This window comes from Erinaceus europaeus, chromosome 18 (genome assembly GCF_950295315.1).
Source record: "Erinaceus europaeus chromosome 18, mEriEur2.1, whole genome shotgun sequence".
NCBI lineage: Eukaryota > Metazoa > Chordata > Mammalia > Eulipotyphla > Erinaceidae > Erinaceus > Erinaceus europaeus.
Window position 1 is genome coordinate 75,353,673 of NC_080179.1, and position 17,490 is coordinate 75,371,162.

General features: G+C 39.2%; 1 protein-coding gene and 1 non-coding gene across 6 annotated transcripts in view; both read right to left on the minus strand.

Moving 5' to 3' along the window:
* The window catches only part of TCF12 (transcription factor 12), a 296,687-nt gene that overhangs the window by 65,091 nt on the left and 214,106 nt on the right, over positions 1-17,490 (minus strand). Inside the window, exon 1 of one of the 5 annotated variants that reach the window (XM_060178212.1) lies at positions 2,051-2,222. The exons of 3 other annotated variants lie outside the window; for them this stretch is intronic. In XM_060178212.1, the coding sequence (XP_060034195.1) occupies positions 2,051-2,221 (171 nt within the window). In that variant the 5' untranslated portion in view covers position 2,222. Of the gene's footprint in view, positions 1-2,050; positions 2,223-17,490 lie in introns of those variants that run through there. One more of the 5 variants, XM_060178213.1, reaches the window with a different exon arrangement.
* Positions 16,967-17,135, minus strand: LOC132534456 (U1 spliceosomal RNA). The gene has a single exon (XR_009546181.1). It is a non-coding gene; the product is annotated as a U1 spliceosomal RNA (small nuclear RNA).

Consider the following 17,490-nt stretch of genomic DNA (forward strand, 5'->3'; position numbering starts at 1 on the left):
CATTGTGTTTTAGTATTTCAAATTTTTAGTTTGCCTTATCATTTAAAATAAACCGATGAGGATAGTGAGCTTAACTGCTAATTACAAGAATTATAAAAATCCCTTAACTCAAATGAGGAAGTAGATTTCATTTAGAATCTTGAAAAAAAATAGTTAGCTTTTACTCTAAAGCACTGATGGGTAGATGTTGCCTAATATATACTAAGGGGGAAATGTACATAGTCTTTGGACAACTATATGATTTTCTTATTATAGTGTTATCAGAGAATAAAAAAACTCAAGGTAGTAAAAAAAACGTAAGACTAGGGCCTGATGATATAGTCGATTCAATGCATTTTTCAGGAACATAAAAGTCACCTTTGACCTGTTTGAGGCACAGGCCATCAATTTTCAGACTATACTTCTCCTCCATACCAGCTATGTCATCTACGGTAAGCCTGGAAATACTTAATACGATCAAAGCTGTGCCCCCTCCCCCCAACCAATGCAGAACAAAGAGAAATGTTGTAATAGAATGATCTGTGAATAAAACCTAAATTCAGTTTGAGTTATAGTTTCTTTGCTTCAGGGGGCCTGTATAATTAATTAATTTTGCTGAACTCTCATACACATACCATCTTCAAACAGATTACGTTACTTAGAATCAGACATAAAAGAAAAATGTTTTCTTTCTTGAAAGATAGTTGGCAAGGAAATCATATAGAGATCAAGTAATTTCAATTATAGTACCCATCTTAATCTACTGCTCACACTCTCCTAAGCTCTGCTTATAGGGCTGCCCTGAATACTTTTTGAAGAGCTCAAGGGTATTTTGGCTTAATATTCATCTGTTAAGAAAGCTCACCCAAAAGTTTGCAATCAAATGCTAGCAGGCTTCAAAGAAGTCTTACTAAAGCACTAAGAGAGAGAGAGAAAAGAAAAGTGCTTTCACTAGTTCTCAAGTATGCTGGTTAGAGCCGTATGCTTCTTAAAGAACATTTCCAAGTAGCAGAAAGAGAAGGGACAAATGTATCTGATTTACACCTGTGTTTTAAGAAAATGAAATTAACTTCTTTATAGCCTGAGACATTAACATTAAAAATGCTTCCATTCTCCCACCCCTCTGCCAAATCACTCAAGTTATATACGTATTTATTAAGACTCTTGAGGGGTAAATTTTTGGGGGGGAGAACTGGGGAATAAAATAGTGAATTCCTGACAAAAACCATTAGTATAGTAATTTTATAATGTCTATCAAATATCCTACAAAGATAATTCCTTTTGGATTATACAGATCTTCACTCGTTTTTCATAATTTATAAAAGCTTTAGACTTGAGAAATATTTTTTTTGCAGAAACACAGTAAATAACACTACTCTGAAGAATTATTTAGCAAGACAGAAAGGTATTATTTTCAAACATCTATCCATATGCTATAAATTGACTACAAATCCATTTTTTTGGAAAGTGTATTAAATGCATTCTTTGAAAGCTAGTGATTTATTTTATGAATCTGTAGAGTCGAAATTCTAGTTTGATTGGAAGCAGATGGTGCCCCAGTAAAGTCAGGCTCTGGACCTGAAACTCCAAACAGGAAACACGGCCTTCACGAGCTGACTCCGCTTCCCTAATCATTCCCAGAGCTTCAGACTTGTTATTTTTATGAATATCCAAGATGACTTTCATCTTTTTTTCTATCTACAAAGCATAAAACAATCCTCAAAAATATATGTGTGTACATTTTATATGTAGATTATATACAGTATAAGAAAATATAGAAACAGAAGTCCTTTCAAGCTCACTGCTGGTAAAGACACTAGTCATTAAAAACAATAACACACAGATTCTAGTTTGCATTCTGTACTATTTAAAAATATAAACCAAGGACTGGTGAGTAACTTTGTCTAACTAAATAAGCACATTCTACCTATACTACTCAAAGCAACACACAATCTAAATGTATTGCAGAAAAGAATAAAACAAAGCCTCGCAGGTTTCAGTATAAAGCAATTAACACACACTGCTTTTTTATTAAAGACATTAGGGGCTATAAGAACAAAGACAGACTTACCGTTTTTCCATTATAGTAATACACCAAAGAATTGCTGCCCATTCCAGGGACAGGATAAGCACAATACATGCTGACTTTGAAAATGTAACTGCTTACAGCTAAGGGACACAGCTTCTCTCCAAAACATACATCCACACAGCCAAACAGAGTTAAGTCTTCAGCACTATGCATCTACACATGGATCTACTCAAAAGGAACTTATGCAAAACAGGACTGAACCAACTCACTGAGGAGAGAGGGAGGGCTTCCGCTATAAATAGCTCCTTGAATTTTTATCAAGTCCTCGCACTGGTGGAGGATACCAATAGAACAAACTTTGGGGTATTATAAAAAATACAAGTCACTTACAAATACTAAATAATTAAAAGAGATCCACTGTCCTGCAGATAGACAGCTTAAGGAATGATATATATATATATATATATATATATATATATATATGTATCTCAAAGAAAGGCAAGCTGAGAGATCTTTTGCTAGTGTGCTTTCAGTTTTAATTAAATTAGAGCACCAGTGGCAAGGAAACTCAGCTTGCTACACCTCTAGCAATATTACCATCTGGTGTGATCTAAAGTTGCTTCCAACTTTGGTAAACACATGATCAAGGAATCAAGACTTGGAAACAGTGAATCATGTATAACAAGAGGAATCTAGGTAAGTCATGTATAAAAATCACTGCCTGGAGAAAGTGGACCTATCATGTAAATTCCTCTTAATTAGGTAGAACAAATCATGATTTCGTCTTCCAAAAGCTAAAAAATCATTATTTTTTTTTGAAAGGAACACATTTCAAGAGATAGTCCTATACAACATTTTATTTTTATTTTTTCATATGTTAACACTGAGCTACATCCCAGGCAAAGAATAAGCTCTGAAACAGAGCTATTTAATAATATAGATTAGCAGGTATAAGCCTCCTCAAATTCATTTATAACACCCATTAAAAGTTACAATGAATCACAGGCTTCCAGACTATCCAGCAATGGAGTAAGCATCAGTAATTAGAAAAACACGATTTTGCTTTCCTTTATATAAAAATATGACAGGCTGGCGGGCACATAGATAAAACTTGTCTGCTAAGTAGAAACTGCAACAGCTCCTTACAAGTTCATCTGAGTTCACTGTTGTTTTTAAGGAATACCTTATACATTCATACTTTATGTCAGTATTCAGAATCTCATAAGGGGAAAAATTAATCATTGTGGGAATACGTCTCATAGATTTAAATAATTCACTATATTTAGAAATCAAAATGTTTTAGGCACTGTATGCAAATGCATGTTTCTCACACACAAGTTCTTTTTAAGTTTGCCTTTTGGTGTAGATTTAACTCAGACACATTTGCAGCTTTTTCTCTTAGCCAACCCCCCCAGCTTCTTTATACTACTCCCCTACCTGTGCCTTATAAATCATACAAAATATGTTAATGAGTACCCACAAAATACAAAGAGGCATATCACTTTTTTAAATTTTATTTTTTTATTTTCCCATTTGTTGCCCTTGTTGTCTTTTTTAATTGTTGTTGTAGTTACTATTATTGTTGTTGTTATTGATGTTGTCGTTGTTGGATAGGACAGAGAGAAACGGAGAGAGGAGGGGAAGACAGAGAGGGGGAGAGAAAGATAGGCGCCTGCACACTTGCTTCACCGCCTGTGCAGTGACTCCCCTGCAGGTGGGGAGCTGGGGGCTCGAACCAGGATCCTTCCGGTTCAAGTGCTTAAGCCTCTGCACTGCACTGCTGCCTGACTCCCATATCACTTTTTTTTAAAAGGCACTTTCGTGAAGCAAAACTTCTCTAAGAAACAGTCAAGGGAAGGGGCCAGGCGGTGAGCACCCGGTTAAGTGCACATATTACAGTGTGCAAGGACCCAGGTTCATGTCCTTGGTCCCTAGCTGCAGGGGGAGCTTCATGAGTGGTGAAGCAGGTTTTCAAGCTCTTTCTCCCCCTACCTCTTCCCCAATTGAAAGAGAGAGAGAGAGAGAGAGAAATAGTAAGGAACAAAACCTCCCATTCTTACAAAACATTGATCAAATTACAGTAATAAAATCCCATCAGACAATAAGGGCAGCAAACGTCATACTGTTTTAAAAGCTGATGGTATCAGAACAATAAAAACCTGCCCGGGCTCTCCAGATCCTGGAGAGGCTGGGCAGCAGCTGCGAAAGAGCATCACTGAGCTGCAGACTGCTAACATGCCAGTCTGCAGAGGGCTGCGGACTTCCTCCCTCCTGGGAGACGACAAAGACGCATTTCAACCCTTAGAGATCTGTGTGAAAAGCTCTGATTTACAATGAACAATGCCATGTCTTAAAACCATTCAAGTAAATTTTAGTCTTTCTCTACTGAAACAGCTACTCTTAAAAAAAAAAAAAGATAGTAAGGAAAGCCAACCATTTAAAACAAATGGCTTTTCTTTGTAGGATTAAAAATAAAGTGCTTAACTTTTGAATAAAAATTGAGGGGGGTGAGGGAAGGAAGGCAGTCACAAAACACCAACTTCTCCAACACTTCCCCCCACACATTATGTCCATCTGAGAAAACTTTTAAATGTTAGATTAAGAAGAAAAAAAAAAAAGAGTTAGGCTCATTTAAATTTAAAGGGGCAATCTTGGTGAGCAATGAACCCTGAATATTTTAGTACCTCTTATCACATTTTAATCTTACAGACAACTATCTCTAACTCTGAAATAAACAAATAAATACTCAAAAAAAAAATTTTTTTTTGAAATGTTTCTCCACAAAAGGAAAATAAAATGGGATGTAGACAGCCATCTGCCTTATCACAATTACATAATATTTTTTCCTCTTCCTTAAAAATGTTTTTGGAAAAAAATTTAATCTATGTAACAGCTGCAGCACATTTTTTTTTTCTTATGGGGAATCACATTACAGGGGGAAAAATGTACATAGTTGGATCAAGTGTTGTTCTAGTCAATGCAGTTGTTTAATCTTTGCTTTTCTTTTTTTTAAGACCATGTCAAGGGTTAATCCTGTGACTCAGTCTGACAAAACAAGTCAGCTGGAGACAGGCCACTTTTTAAACCTGATTTTAGACAGGCATGAAGGCTGCACAGGAGCTCTGATCCATCGTGCACTTTTTATCCCGAACTGTTTCCACCACATTTCTACAGAATTATTTGTTTTTGATTAATTTAAGATGATAGGATCTGACTCAACATTCTTGCTACGAAGTCTAACAATCTAGAAAAAGCACCAAGTTCCACAGCAAGAGAGGCGTTATCGCACACGTTAGCAACGCGATGAATGAACACGTCGGAGAGCCCTGAAGAAAACTATGACTGGGAGTCAGATATCTTGTTTTAGCAGCTAGAGGGAGGGTTCCTGATGTAAGGATTACTATCTTTTACTGATTTCAAATATACCACCCTACTTTAATGTTTCAGGATGCGATGTTTACAGAACTATCAAGCATGTACAAAGAAGACTTAATATGCTTTGCCTAAGCAATTTATTTCTTTAAAGATTTAGGATAAGATGTTTTTTAAAAAGTCCGTTAGGCAGGGGCTTACTGGTCAGTTCAGTTTAAATTCTAGACTCATTCAAATAATTTCATACTCATTTTTCTGCTTATTGAGAATTAGAACTTCCATGGAGAGATGTGTAAAACTTCCATGTGATCATTTACATAATAATATTGCAATCTATTTTAAAGACTCTTTTTTAAAAAAATCCCTATTTGGATCACTATCTCTTATGTCTGTTTTTAAAATGACCCTTAAGCAAGAACGTTCAAGTGAAACACATCAAGTGCCAATGTGACCTAAAATTCTAAAAAGGCTCCAAAAGAGAAATTCGATGCACATAAATTATGCACCTTGAATTAATAACAGCCAGTTAGTATGTTTTCTAAAATACCTAGTGTCTAAACCCAGAAGATATTGCTGGGACAATACATTTAAAACCTTTCTAAAGAAATTCTCATAACTAGTTCTGACATTATTTCTAAGTAATTAGTTTTTGGTAAACAAGATTCTCATAGTGGGAGTCGGGCGGTAGCGCAGCGGGTTAAGCGCAGGTGGCGCAAAGCACAAGGACCGGCATAAGGATCCCGGTTCGAGCCCCCGGCTCCCCACCTGCAGGGGAGTCGCTTCCCAGGAGGTGAAGCAGGTCTGCAGGTGTCTGTCTTTCTCTCCTCCTCTCTGTCTTCCCCTCCTCTCTCCATTTCTCTCTGTCCTATCCAACAACGACAACAACTATAATAACTACAACAATAAAACAACAAGGGCAACAAAAAGGGAATAAATAAAATAAATATTAAAAAAAAGATTAAAAAAAAAAGACTCTCATAGTGACAAATGAAGCCAAAGTTCACATGTGATCTCTCTCTCTCTGGAACTCAGTAAATAACTAACGTATTACTGTCTACAGGGGAAGTAGGGAAGTGGGGGTAAGAATAGGGTTAAGAGGATGAGTGAGGGCTTCTCTAAGTAGGAAGACCTAAACAAAAGGCTTGCACAAGAATCTTCTGTCTCAGCTTTTAGAGAGATGACTTGTGAGTGAGTGTTGTCTTCCAAATGTGCAGTTAGCCGGATAACTAAATAAGACACTCAAATTCCAGGTTTTCTGTCTATCTATGTATCCCAGGAAAAGCAGACGCTGCTTTGTAAAGAAATAAACGTCATCCCTTGGTGTGCAAGGAAGTTGGTCTTCTGATCTCTTTTTGACATACTCAATTCAGAACTGTCATCTGGCAAAAAGGAAAACAAGAGCACAAGGTGTACCGTTCAATGTGTATTGTTTCTTTTTTTTTAATATTTATTTATTGATTCCCTTTTTGTTGCCCTTGTTGTTTTATAGTTATAGTTGTTATTGCTGTCATTGTTGTTGGCTAGGACAGAGAGACATGGAGAGAGGAGGGGAAGACAGAGAGGGGGAGGGAAAGACAGACACCTGCAGACCTGCTGCACCGCCTGGGGAGTGACCCCCCTGCAGGTGGGGAGCCGGGGGCTCGAACCGGGATCCTTCCACAGGTCCTTGTGATTTGCGCCACCTGCGCTTAACCCGCTGCGCTACCGCCTGACTCCTGTATTATTTCTTTATATTGTTGAACTGAGACTGTGTGTGTGCATGTTTTCATCACTTGCAGCTGCTTTTTCACTGGGAGAGAGGGGCCACCGTATAGGAGTTTCCTTCAGTCCTATAGTGCCTCCCATGTGATGCCGGGGCTTAAGCTGGGCCCTATCTAGTGAGCTCTTGTCCTCAATACATATAAATATAATAATACTATCAATCTGAAATCATATAATACAGCTTCTAATTCAACAATACCACTTTCATTTTGCTGATACCAATTAGAAAAGCAACTTCCAAATTCTGTGTTTCTAGCATATGAAAATTTGACAGAGTAGGATGGTAGTACAGCAGGTTAAGCTCACGTGGTGCAAAGCGCAAGGACCAGCATAAGGATCCGGGATCGATCCCCGGGCTCCCCACCTGCAGGGGAGTCAGTCACTTCACAGGAGGTGAAGCAGGTCTGCAGGTGTCTGTCTTTCTCTCCCCGCTGTCTTCCCCTCCTCTCTCCATTTCTGTCTTACCCAACAACGACATCAATAATAACTACGACAATAAAACAAGGGAAACAAAAGTGAATAAGTAAATATTAAAAAAAAAAAAAAAAAAAGAAAAAAGAAAAGGGAGCCGGGCGGTAGCTCAGCAGATTAAGCGCACGTGGCGCAAAGCGCAAGGACCGGCGTAAGGATCCTGGTTCGAGTCCCGGCTCCCCACCTGCAGGGGAGTCGCTTCCCAGGTGGTGAAGCAGGTCTGCAGGTGTCTGTCTTTCTCTCCCCCTCTTTCTTCCCCTCCTCTCTCCATTTCTCTCTGTCCTATCCAACAACGACAACATAAATAACAACAATAATAATTACAATAATAAAAAACAACAAGGACAACAAAAGGGAACAAATAAATAAATAAAATTTAAAAAAGATTTAAAAAAGACTTTATAAAAAAAAAAAGATTTAAAAAAAGTTTATTTAAATATAAGGTCTGGGAGGTGGCACAGTGGCTAAGGCACTAGACTCTCAAGCATGATGTCCTGAGTTCAATGCCCAGCAGCACATGCACCAGAGTGACGTCTGGTTCTTTCTCTCTCTCTCTCCTACCTTTCAAATTAATAAATAAATAAAATCTTTAAAAAAATTGACAGTATCAAAGACCAGAGTTTTGTGATCTTTAACCTGAGGGCCGCTATGGAAAAGCTATTCCAATCCATCTTAATTGTGAGTCACCACCTTAAATTTCGCGAAGCCAAGCATCACAGCCTGGGAGGGTGATCTTATAGAGACTGATCTGTCTACCAACACAGCTGCTAAGGACACTGGTAGGAAATGAAGCGCACTAACAGACAGAAGCGCACATCTTTCAGAGAAGAGTAAGAGGAACACTGCAGCCCGCGCGCGACACAATCTGTCTCAGACACAGAGCATAAGATTTCTTGCCTCTACAGGCTTGACTTTTAGAAGTGCTTAGTGTTAGTTTAACAAAATAGGGACCACCTATCTTTATAGCCAGTGGAAACAGTTACTATAGGCAAAAGAACATGTATTTAACATCCTTCCTGACAACCGTATGGTCCGGTGTGTGAAAACATACTCCTGGAGGAGACAGCAAATAAAACACTTATGCGGTAACCACCTAGTATCTCACCTAACATTAACAGACAAAGCTAGCAGATCACACAATGCTTCCAAAAGGCAGTCGTTACAAGTTCTGAAAATGAGAGAACTTCATTACTGAGGGTATGTAAAACCTGAAATAAACTGTATGTTTCCACTGATAGGAATACTCTCACTATGACAAAATAGCTTTCTTTAAAAATCCAACCTGGCTCCTCTTGCTCCTTAATGATGCCTATTATCTCTGGGCTGACTGTTTCTTTCTCCACATCAACTGCAGAATGCCACTTCTCATTTACCCCTTGAAATAACAGGGAAAGAGAATAATTAGCTACGTTGCAACTTGGTAACTTTCCTGCAGATGGCCCTGTAGCTACAGGCCTGCCTAATGGTGCGTGTGTGCATTAAAAATGATGAGGGGACCAAGGATTTTAAATTCCTCAACAAAATAGTCCTTCTTAAGACCTTCAAGACAAAGCGTCACACTACTGACTTATTATCAACCTAACAACAAAACAAAACTGTTCAAAAGCAAAGCTATCATTTCAGATGGATCTACAGAGGGTAGACAGTGTGGCCCCTTAAGAAACAAGTGCCACCACTTTCGGGGGTAGGGTGGGAGGCTTTGTCTCTTCTTCTGACCTGTACATTTCTTTCTCCTTAGTTGGAAAACACCAGATCCTTTCAGTTTACAAGAATGGAACTGCACCAAGGTATTTATTATATTTTATACTATTTAAAAAAAGATTCTAAGTAACATCTGTATCTTACCCCAGAGCCATTCTAAGAATCTGCGGTTTTAAGTTTTAAGTTATATATTATTTCTGGCCCCCATTCTATGTTTCTGTGTCAGTAAAAATTCTTGCTAGTGGTAGTAATGCTACTAATTAATTAAATAGTCTATCAAATTATCCTGCTTCACATTTATCTAGATCAAGTAACAAAGCAGAGTAAATTTTAGCTGTAATTACTGGAAGAAATTATGTACATCCCAAGTTGATGAAAGACCTATCTTAAAAGGAGTTTTCTTTTTAACCTAAAGTAAGCAAGAGGACTGAAATAACTAAGACTAGAGCAGAAATAAGTTAACATTGAAAATAGAGAGCTGGGAGTTGGGCGGTAGCACAGCGGGTTAAGTGCTCATGGCACGAAGCACAAGGACCAGTGAAAAGATCCCAGTTCGAGCCACCCACTCCCTACCTGCAGGGGAGTCGCTTCACAGGCGGTGAAGCAGGTCTGCAGGTGTCTTATCTTTCTCTCCCCATCTCTCCACTTCTCTCTGTCCTGTCCAACAACAACGACATCAATAACAGCAACAACAATAACTACAACAATAAAACAACAAGGGCAACAACAGGAAATAAGTAAATAAATATTAAAAAAAAATAAAAAGAAAACAGAGAACCATACAAAAGATCAATGAAACTACATGTTGGTTCTTTGAGAGAGTAAACAAAATTGACATGTCATTGGCCAGACTCAACAACAACAAAAAAAAAGTGGGGGGGGGGGAGAAGACTCAAACAGGATTGTAAATCAAAGAGGAGATGTCACAACAGACACCGAGCGAGAGAGCATGAAAGAAATGGAGGAGATTCTAGAAACATACAACCTCCCAAAATTGAACAGGCCAATCACAGGCGACAAAACTGAAACGGTTATCAAGAATCTTGCCAACAATAAAAGCCCTGGACCAGCCAGATGGTTTTACAAATGAAGTCTACAAAACCTTCAAGGAAGAGTTAATACCTTTACTTTTAAAGCTTTTCAAAAGACTGAAGACATAGGAATACACCCTTCCACCTTCTTGAAATCAACATCACTCTGATTTCAAAAGCAGAGACACAACAAAAAAAAAAGAAAACTACAGACCGGTATCTCTGATGAATATAGATGCTAAAATACGGAACAAAATTCTAGCCAACCAGATACAGCAGCACATTAAAAAGATGGTCTCTCCACGTCATGGCTAGCTGCTCTTTCCCTCTGCTTATTTTGCTACCATGGTTCTTATATACCTAAATAAACCCACATTCGCAATGAAACTAGTGTTCGTTACACCTCCAGGAAGGCCCAGCAGAAGGTTTATTTTCTTACTACAGAAAAGCACATCATGACTATTTGAACAACTCAGTATTTTGCCACCTGGGTGATGTTCAGTGTCTGCAGTATGAATTTCTCCTGGTGACCTTTTTTTTTTTTCCTCTTTCTTCCTTTGCTTCTTTCATTTGATAGGACAGAGAGAAACTGAGAGAAGGGGGGGGGGGGAAAGGCAAAAAAGTGGGATTTATCCTAGGGATGCAAGGCTGGCTCAATATATATATATATATATATATATGTGATCAATGTAATCCAACACACATCAATATAAGAAAAACCAAACCACAGGATTTTATCAATAGATGCAGAGAAAGTCTTTGACAAAATCCAACATCCTTTCATGATCAAAACACTATAAAAAATGGGAATAGATGGAACATTCCTTAGGATAGTGGAGTCCATATACAGCAAACCTACAGCCAACATCACACTCAATGGTGAAAAACTGGAAGCATTTCCCCTCAGACCAGGTACTGGATGAGGCTGCCCACTATCACCATTACTATTCCACACAGTAAGTATCAGACATTCTTGCCGTAGCAATCAGGCAAGAACCAGGAATTAAAGGGATACAGATTGGAAGAGCAGAGGCCAAGCTGTCACTATGTGCAGAAGATATGACGGTATACATAGTAAACCTCAATAATCCAGCAGGAAGCTCCTGGACATTATCAAGCAGTTTAGTAAGGTGTCAGGCTACAAAATCAACATACAAAAGTTGGTAGCATTCCTCCAGGCAAACACTAAGTAAGGAGAAATCCAGAAACCAAACCCTGTCACTATAAAACAAAACAAAACAATAAAGTGCCTAGGAATAAACCTAACAAAAGAAGTGAAAGACTGAAAACACGAGTCACTATTTGAGGAAATAGGAAAAGACAAAGCAGTGGGAAGATACCGTGCTCATGCACTGGAAGCTTGACATCATCACAATGAATATTCTACCCAGAGCCATAGATAAATTTAATGCAATCCTCATCAAGGTCTCAACCAATTTTTTTTTTTTGAAAGAAAAATAAAACAAAAGCTACAAATCTGGAAGCAAGAAGTTCCTAGAACTGCCAAAACAACCTTGAGAAGAAAGAGCAGAATTAGAGGCATCACACTCCCAAAACTCAAACTATATTATAGGGCCACTAAAGTCAAAACTGCCTAGTACTGGAACAAAAATAGACACACATAGACCAGTGGAACAGACTTGAGATTCCAGAAATAAGCCCCTACACCTATGGTCATCTACTTTTTTGATAAGGAGGTTCAAACAATTAAATGGAAGAGAGTCTCTTAAACAAATGGTGTGGGTTGAAATGTGACGAAAATGAAACTGAACCACTACGTCTCACCACAAACAAAAGTAAACTCCAAATGGATAGAGGACCTAGGTGTTAGACCAGAAATGATCAAACACTTAGAATGAGAGAAGATCTTTACATGCCATATATCAGACAAAAGGCTAACAATCAAAATGAGTAAGAGCTCACCAAATTGAGCAACAAAAAAATAAATGACCCCATCCAAAAGTGGGTAGACGATATGAACAGAATATTAACCAAAGAAGAGATCCAACAGGCCGACACATGAAAAAATGCTCCAAGGCACCGATTGTCAGCGAAATGCAAATAAAGACAATGAGATACCACTTCACCCCTGTGAGAACATCATATATTAGAAAAAATAACAATAACAAATGCTGGTGGCTGTCAGGCAGGGGACCCCTCCTGTGCTGTTGGTGGAATGTCAACTGGTCCAACCCCTGTGGAGAGCAGTCTGGAGAACTTTCAGTGGACCCACCCTATGACCCTGAAATTCCTCTCCTGGGGATATATCCTAAGGAACCAAACACCCATCCAAAAAGATCTGTGTACACCTATGTTCATAGCAGCACAATTTGAAGTAATAAAACCCGGAAGCATCCTAGGTGTCCAACAACAAATGAGTGGCTGAGAAAGTTGTGGTCTATATACACACAGTGGAATGAATATTCTTTTCTTCTACTTGGACAGAGCTTGAAGGCCTCGTGTTAAGTAAGTTATGCCAGAGAGAAGGATAAACACCTCACTCATAGAACTTGGGCTGGGTTTGGTGTATTGCACAAAAGTCTAAGACTCTGGGGGGGCATAGGGGGAGTTTTCACATTCACTGTAGGGGTGTAAGGACACAGGCCCTTGGGTGGTGGGAGTAGTGTGAAACCAAACTCCTATCATCTCAACCTTTCCTGGTTATACTGAAGCTGAATATCTTAACAGTGGCTTTAAACTCTACAAGTATTCAGAGGACTCAAAAGGCCTCCAAAAGTCACACATGTTACAGTCTCAGTCTTTCTCTTCCTCCTTTATCTGTTTCATGAAATCTCACAGATCTGAAATATCATCAGCTGAAAAGTTGATAAACTTTACAACCCAGCTATGGAATTCAACCTTTCATTTTTAATTAAAAAATTTTGTACTGCCATCAGGTTTATTGTTGGGGCTCAGTGACTACACGATGAATCCATGGCTCCTGGGGAACAATTTTCTCTTGTTTCTCTGATAGAACAGAGGGAAGATGAGGAGGGGGAGATAGAGAGGGAGCGAGATACCTACAGTCCTTACCTCACTACTCATGACGCTTTCCTCCAGCAGGAGGGGAGTGAGGACTCAAACCTGGGTACACATGGTAATGTATATATTAACCAGATGCGGCACTGCCTGGTACCCAAGTTATTTTATTGTTTTCTTTAGTGTGTCTGTGTGTGTGCACGCACACACACAGACACACATGCGCACACACACCAGTGCACTGCTCAACTCTGGCTTATGGTGGGGCTGGGGATTGAACTTGGGACATCAAAGCCTCAAGCATGAGTCTTTTTTTGCATAACTATTATGCTATCTTCCCAGACGTTTCTTTTTCTTTCTTTGAAAAGAAATAGAGAACAAAATAAGCCAGAAAAAGAAAGACGAGTATGGGATGCTATCACTCATGGACAGAAGTTGAGAAATAGGGAGTCGGGCGGTGGCGCAGCGGGTTAAGCGCACGTGGCGCAAAGCGCAGGGACCGGCGTAAGGATCCCGGTTCGAGCCCCCGGCTCCCCACCTGCAGGGGAGTCGCTTCCCAGGTGGTGAAGCAGGTCTGCAGGTGTCTGTCTTTCTCTCCCCTCTGTCTTCCTTTCCTCTCTCCATTTCTCTCTGTCCTATCTATAACAACAACATCATCAATAACAACAACTACAACAATAATAAAAAACAAGGGCAACAAAAGGGAAAATAAATAAGTAAATATAAAAAATAAAAAAAAAAGAAGTTGAGAAATAAGAACTGAAATGGGAAACCAAAATAAAATTGGACTGGGTTTGATGTATTTCACCAAAGTAAAGGATGTGGGGGAAGGGCAGAGGAGCGCTCAGATCCTGGTGCGTGATGGTAGAAGAAGACCTAGCCTTCAGGTGAAAACGTTTGGCAGAAAACTGAGAAAATGTGTACACATATCAACAACTATATTTACTATAAACCATTAATCTCTCAAATTAAAAACTGTTTTATTCAACAGAGAATCACAAAACTCTATGCGTTCCTGTACATAAAGAAAAGAAGTAGCATTTGAGTGGTCCGGGAGGTGGCACAGTGGATAAAGCATTGGACCCTCAAGAATGAGGTCCCAAGTTCAGTCCCCGGCAGCACATGTGCTGGAGTGATGCCTGGTTCTTGCTCTCTCTCCTGCTATCTTTCTCATAAATAAATAAATAAATAAATAAATAAATAAATAAATAAATAAAATAAAGGAAATCTTATTGTCTTCCTATCACGTAGTCAAGCTGCAAATAATTACTGAGCGTCTGCTAGTAGCACACACTGTGCTAGGACCTGAGACTACAGCAGAGAACACGGGAAAGGAAGAGGACAGAAGACATTGTTAGGTGGGCTTTACACAATGGAAGGCAAAACAATAAAAAGGAAAAGAAAAAAACTGGCAAATGCGATGCATGTAGAAACTAATGTATCTACTGTCGAATGTAAAACATTAATTCCCCAATAAAGAAGTTAAGGAAAAAAAAGAAAAGAAAAGAAAGAAATAGCGCCTGAGAGACAGAACAGTAGCTATGCCTCTAGGCATGTATCTGGGGTTCAGTGCCAGCACTGCCCCACTGCTCATGAAGGACCCCTGCCCAGGCTTGTGTTCCTGTGTGAAGACCAGGGCCCCGGACCTTACTCTTCTTGCATGGTAATGTGTGAGAGTTCTATGGGTGAGTCACCTCCTGGCCTTTCCCCTCTTCCTTTTTCTTTCTTTATCATTATGAAAGTGTCTTATTTATTTAAATGAGAGAGCCACACACACAGAGATAGACAGAGACCGACAGACAGACAGACAGATTGAGCACTGCTCAGCTCTGGTTTATGGTGGTGCTAAGGAATGAACCTGAGACCTTGAATCCTCAGGCATAAGTAAAAGTCTTTTTCATAACCACTATGCTGTCTCCCTAGCCCTCTCTTTCTTTTAGGTCAAGGACATTTAAAAGCTTTTAATTGAAACATACACTGCATACTTGGAATGAATTTTCCCACAATAAAAATCCAGTTAAAAACAGCACCCAAATTGAGAAATGTTACGTTACTTACACTCGCAGAAATCTCTTTCATAATCACACCAGTACAAACAACTGGCCACACAGGAATCTCTCACTGGGTACTTTCACTTATTATTTTTGACTTGAAATCAGATGAAAGACATTGCCATCTCATAAAAATGAACATCTTACAGTTATAGAATAAAAGACTATTATATACACAGATACAATCCTGACACTATTCTGAATAGTGGCCACTGTCATCAAAAACAGAGGCTATTTCTTCTGCTAATATATGAAGAGAACCTTCCACTGAATGACCAAACTGAATATAGTTGGAATGCATGATGAGACTACTTCTTTTATATACTGAGATTTCTCTGCTTGTTGGGCCTATAAAGTCATAAAACGAAGGGCCTACTTAGGACGTTGTATATCATGGTATCCTTCAGACAAAGACAGTTTATCTAGCAGGCAGAAATCTGAACATCTCAGGTACCTACAGTTATTGTATGCTTGCTACGCTTGTTTGCCAAGAAGCTAAATAAATGACTGTTAGATTCCTGCTAGTGGTAGAGGCTCAGATAATTGTTTATAGATACTCTGCTATCTTAGCTTATTAGTGACTTCACAGAATACTCCTTTCCACCCCTGCGCCTCCCCTAGAATTTGTAAATTTTTATCAAGCACAACTTTTTTAATTTTAGTTTTTATTAGTGTCTTAATAGTGATTTACAAAATTAGAAAAGAGAATAAGGGTATAGATGTAGTTTCACTCCACTTCCACCATCCAAGTTCTGTGTTCTCACCTCACCAACGATAACCCCACAATTCTCCCAAGGCCTCAGATAAGTGCTCCCTCCCCCCCTTCAAGTTGATGTGTTTCAAATTATATTTGACGTATGAGTGAAGTCATCTGGTAATTGTCTTTCATTTCTTTACTTACTTCACCTCCAGTTCCATACACTTTGTCCCAAAGGACACATGCCTTTTTAAACTGCTGAGTAGTACTCCACCGAGTATATAGCTCATAATTACTTTCTCCAGGGCATCTATCAATTTAGATTACTTCCAGGTTTTGGCTACTATGAATAATACTGCTATGAACATGGGGGTGCATATGTCCCTTCAAATTAGAATTTTTGTGGGTGGGGGAAATAGCATAATGGTTATATAAAAAGACTTTCACGCCTAAGGCTCCAATGTCGCAGGTTCAATTCCCCACACCACCATAAACCAGAGCTAAGCAGTGCCCTGGTAAGAAACAAATAAAATAAAGACAAACTTAAAAAAAGGTAATTGCTCAAATTAGCATTTTCATGTCTTCTGGATAAATGCCTAGTAGGATCATAAAGTATTTCCATTTGTATTTGCTTAAGGATTCTCCAAACTGGTTTCCATAATGACTGTACCAGTCTGCATCGTCCCGTCCCTAGCAATGTAAGAGGTCATCCTTCTCCGTGTTCTTTCCAGCACCTACTGCTTCCTGTTTTGTTGATGAAGGCCATTTTCACAGGTGCGAGGTGAAACCTCATTGGGATTTTAATTTGTATTTCTCTAGTGATGAGTGAAGTGGAACAAAGCGTATGTCTGTAGGCAATGTGTACCTTTATTTCTTCTTTTTCTTTTTCTTTTTCCAGGGGAGAACGCGAACACAGTCCCCTACAACACAAATTGTGCGGTCAAGTTTCCCACATTTGGGGAAATCGCAGGGGTCAGCACATCCGGAGAGCAATGGCTAAGCCTCGCCCCGGGAAAACCACCTCCGTGCTCGCGGTCTCGGTCTCTCTCCTGCCAGCTAAGTATTGTGTGCACCTTTTTTTTTAGAGAGAACTGTCTATTCATATCTTCTGCCACTTTTTTATTGGTTGGTCTTTTTCTTTTAGTTGCTTTCTATGAGTTCCTTTTTTAAAAAATATATTTATTTCTTCCCTTTTGTTGCCCTTGTTTTATTGCGGTTGTTATTGATGTTGTTGTTGTTAAATAGGACAGAGAGAAATGGAGAGAGGAGGGGAAGACAGAGAGGGGGAGAGAAAGACAGACAGACACCTGCAGACCTGCTTCACCACTTGTGAAGCGACTCCCCTGCTGGTGGGGAGCCGGGGGCTCCAACCGGGATCTTTACACCATCCTTGGGCTTTTGTGCCACATGTGCTTAACC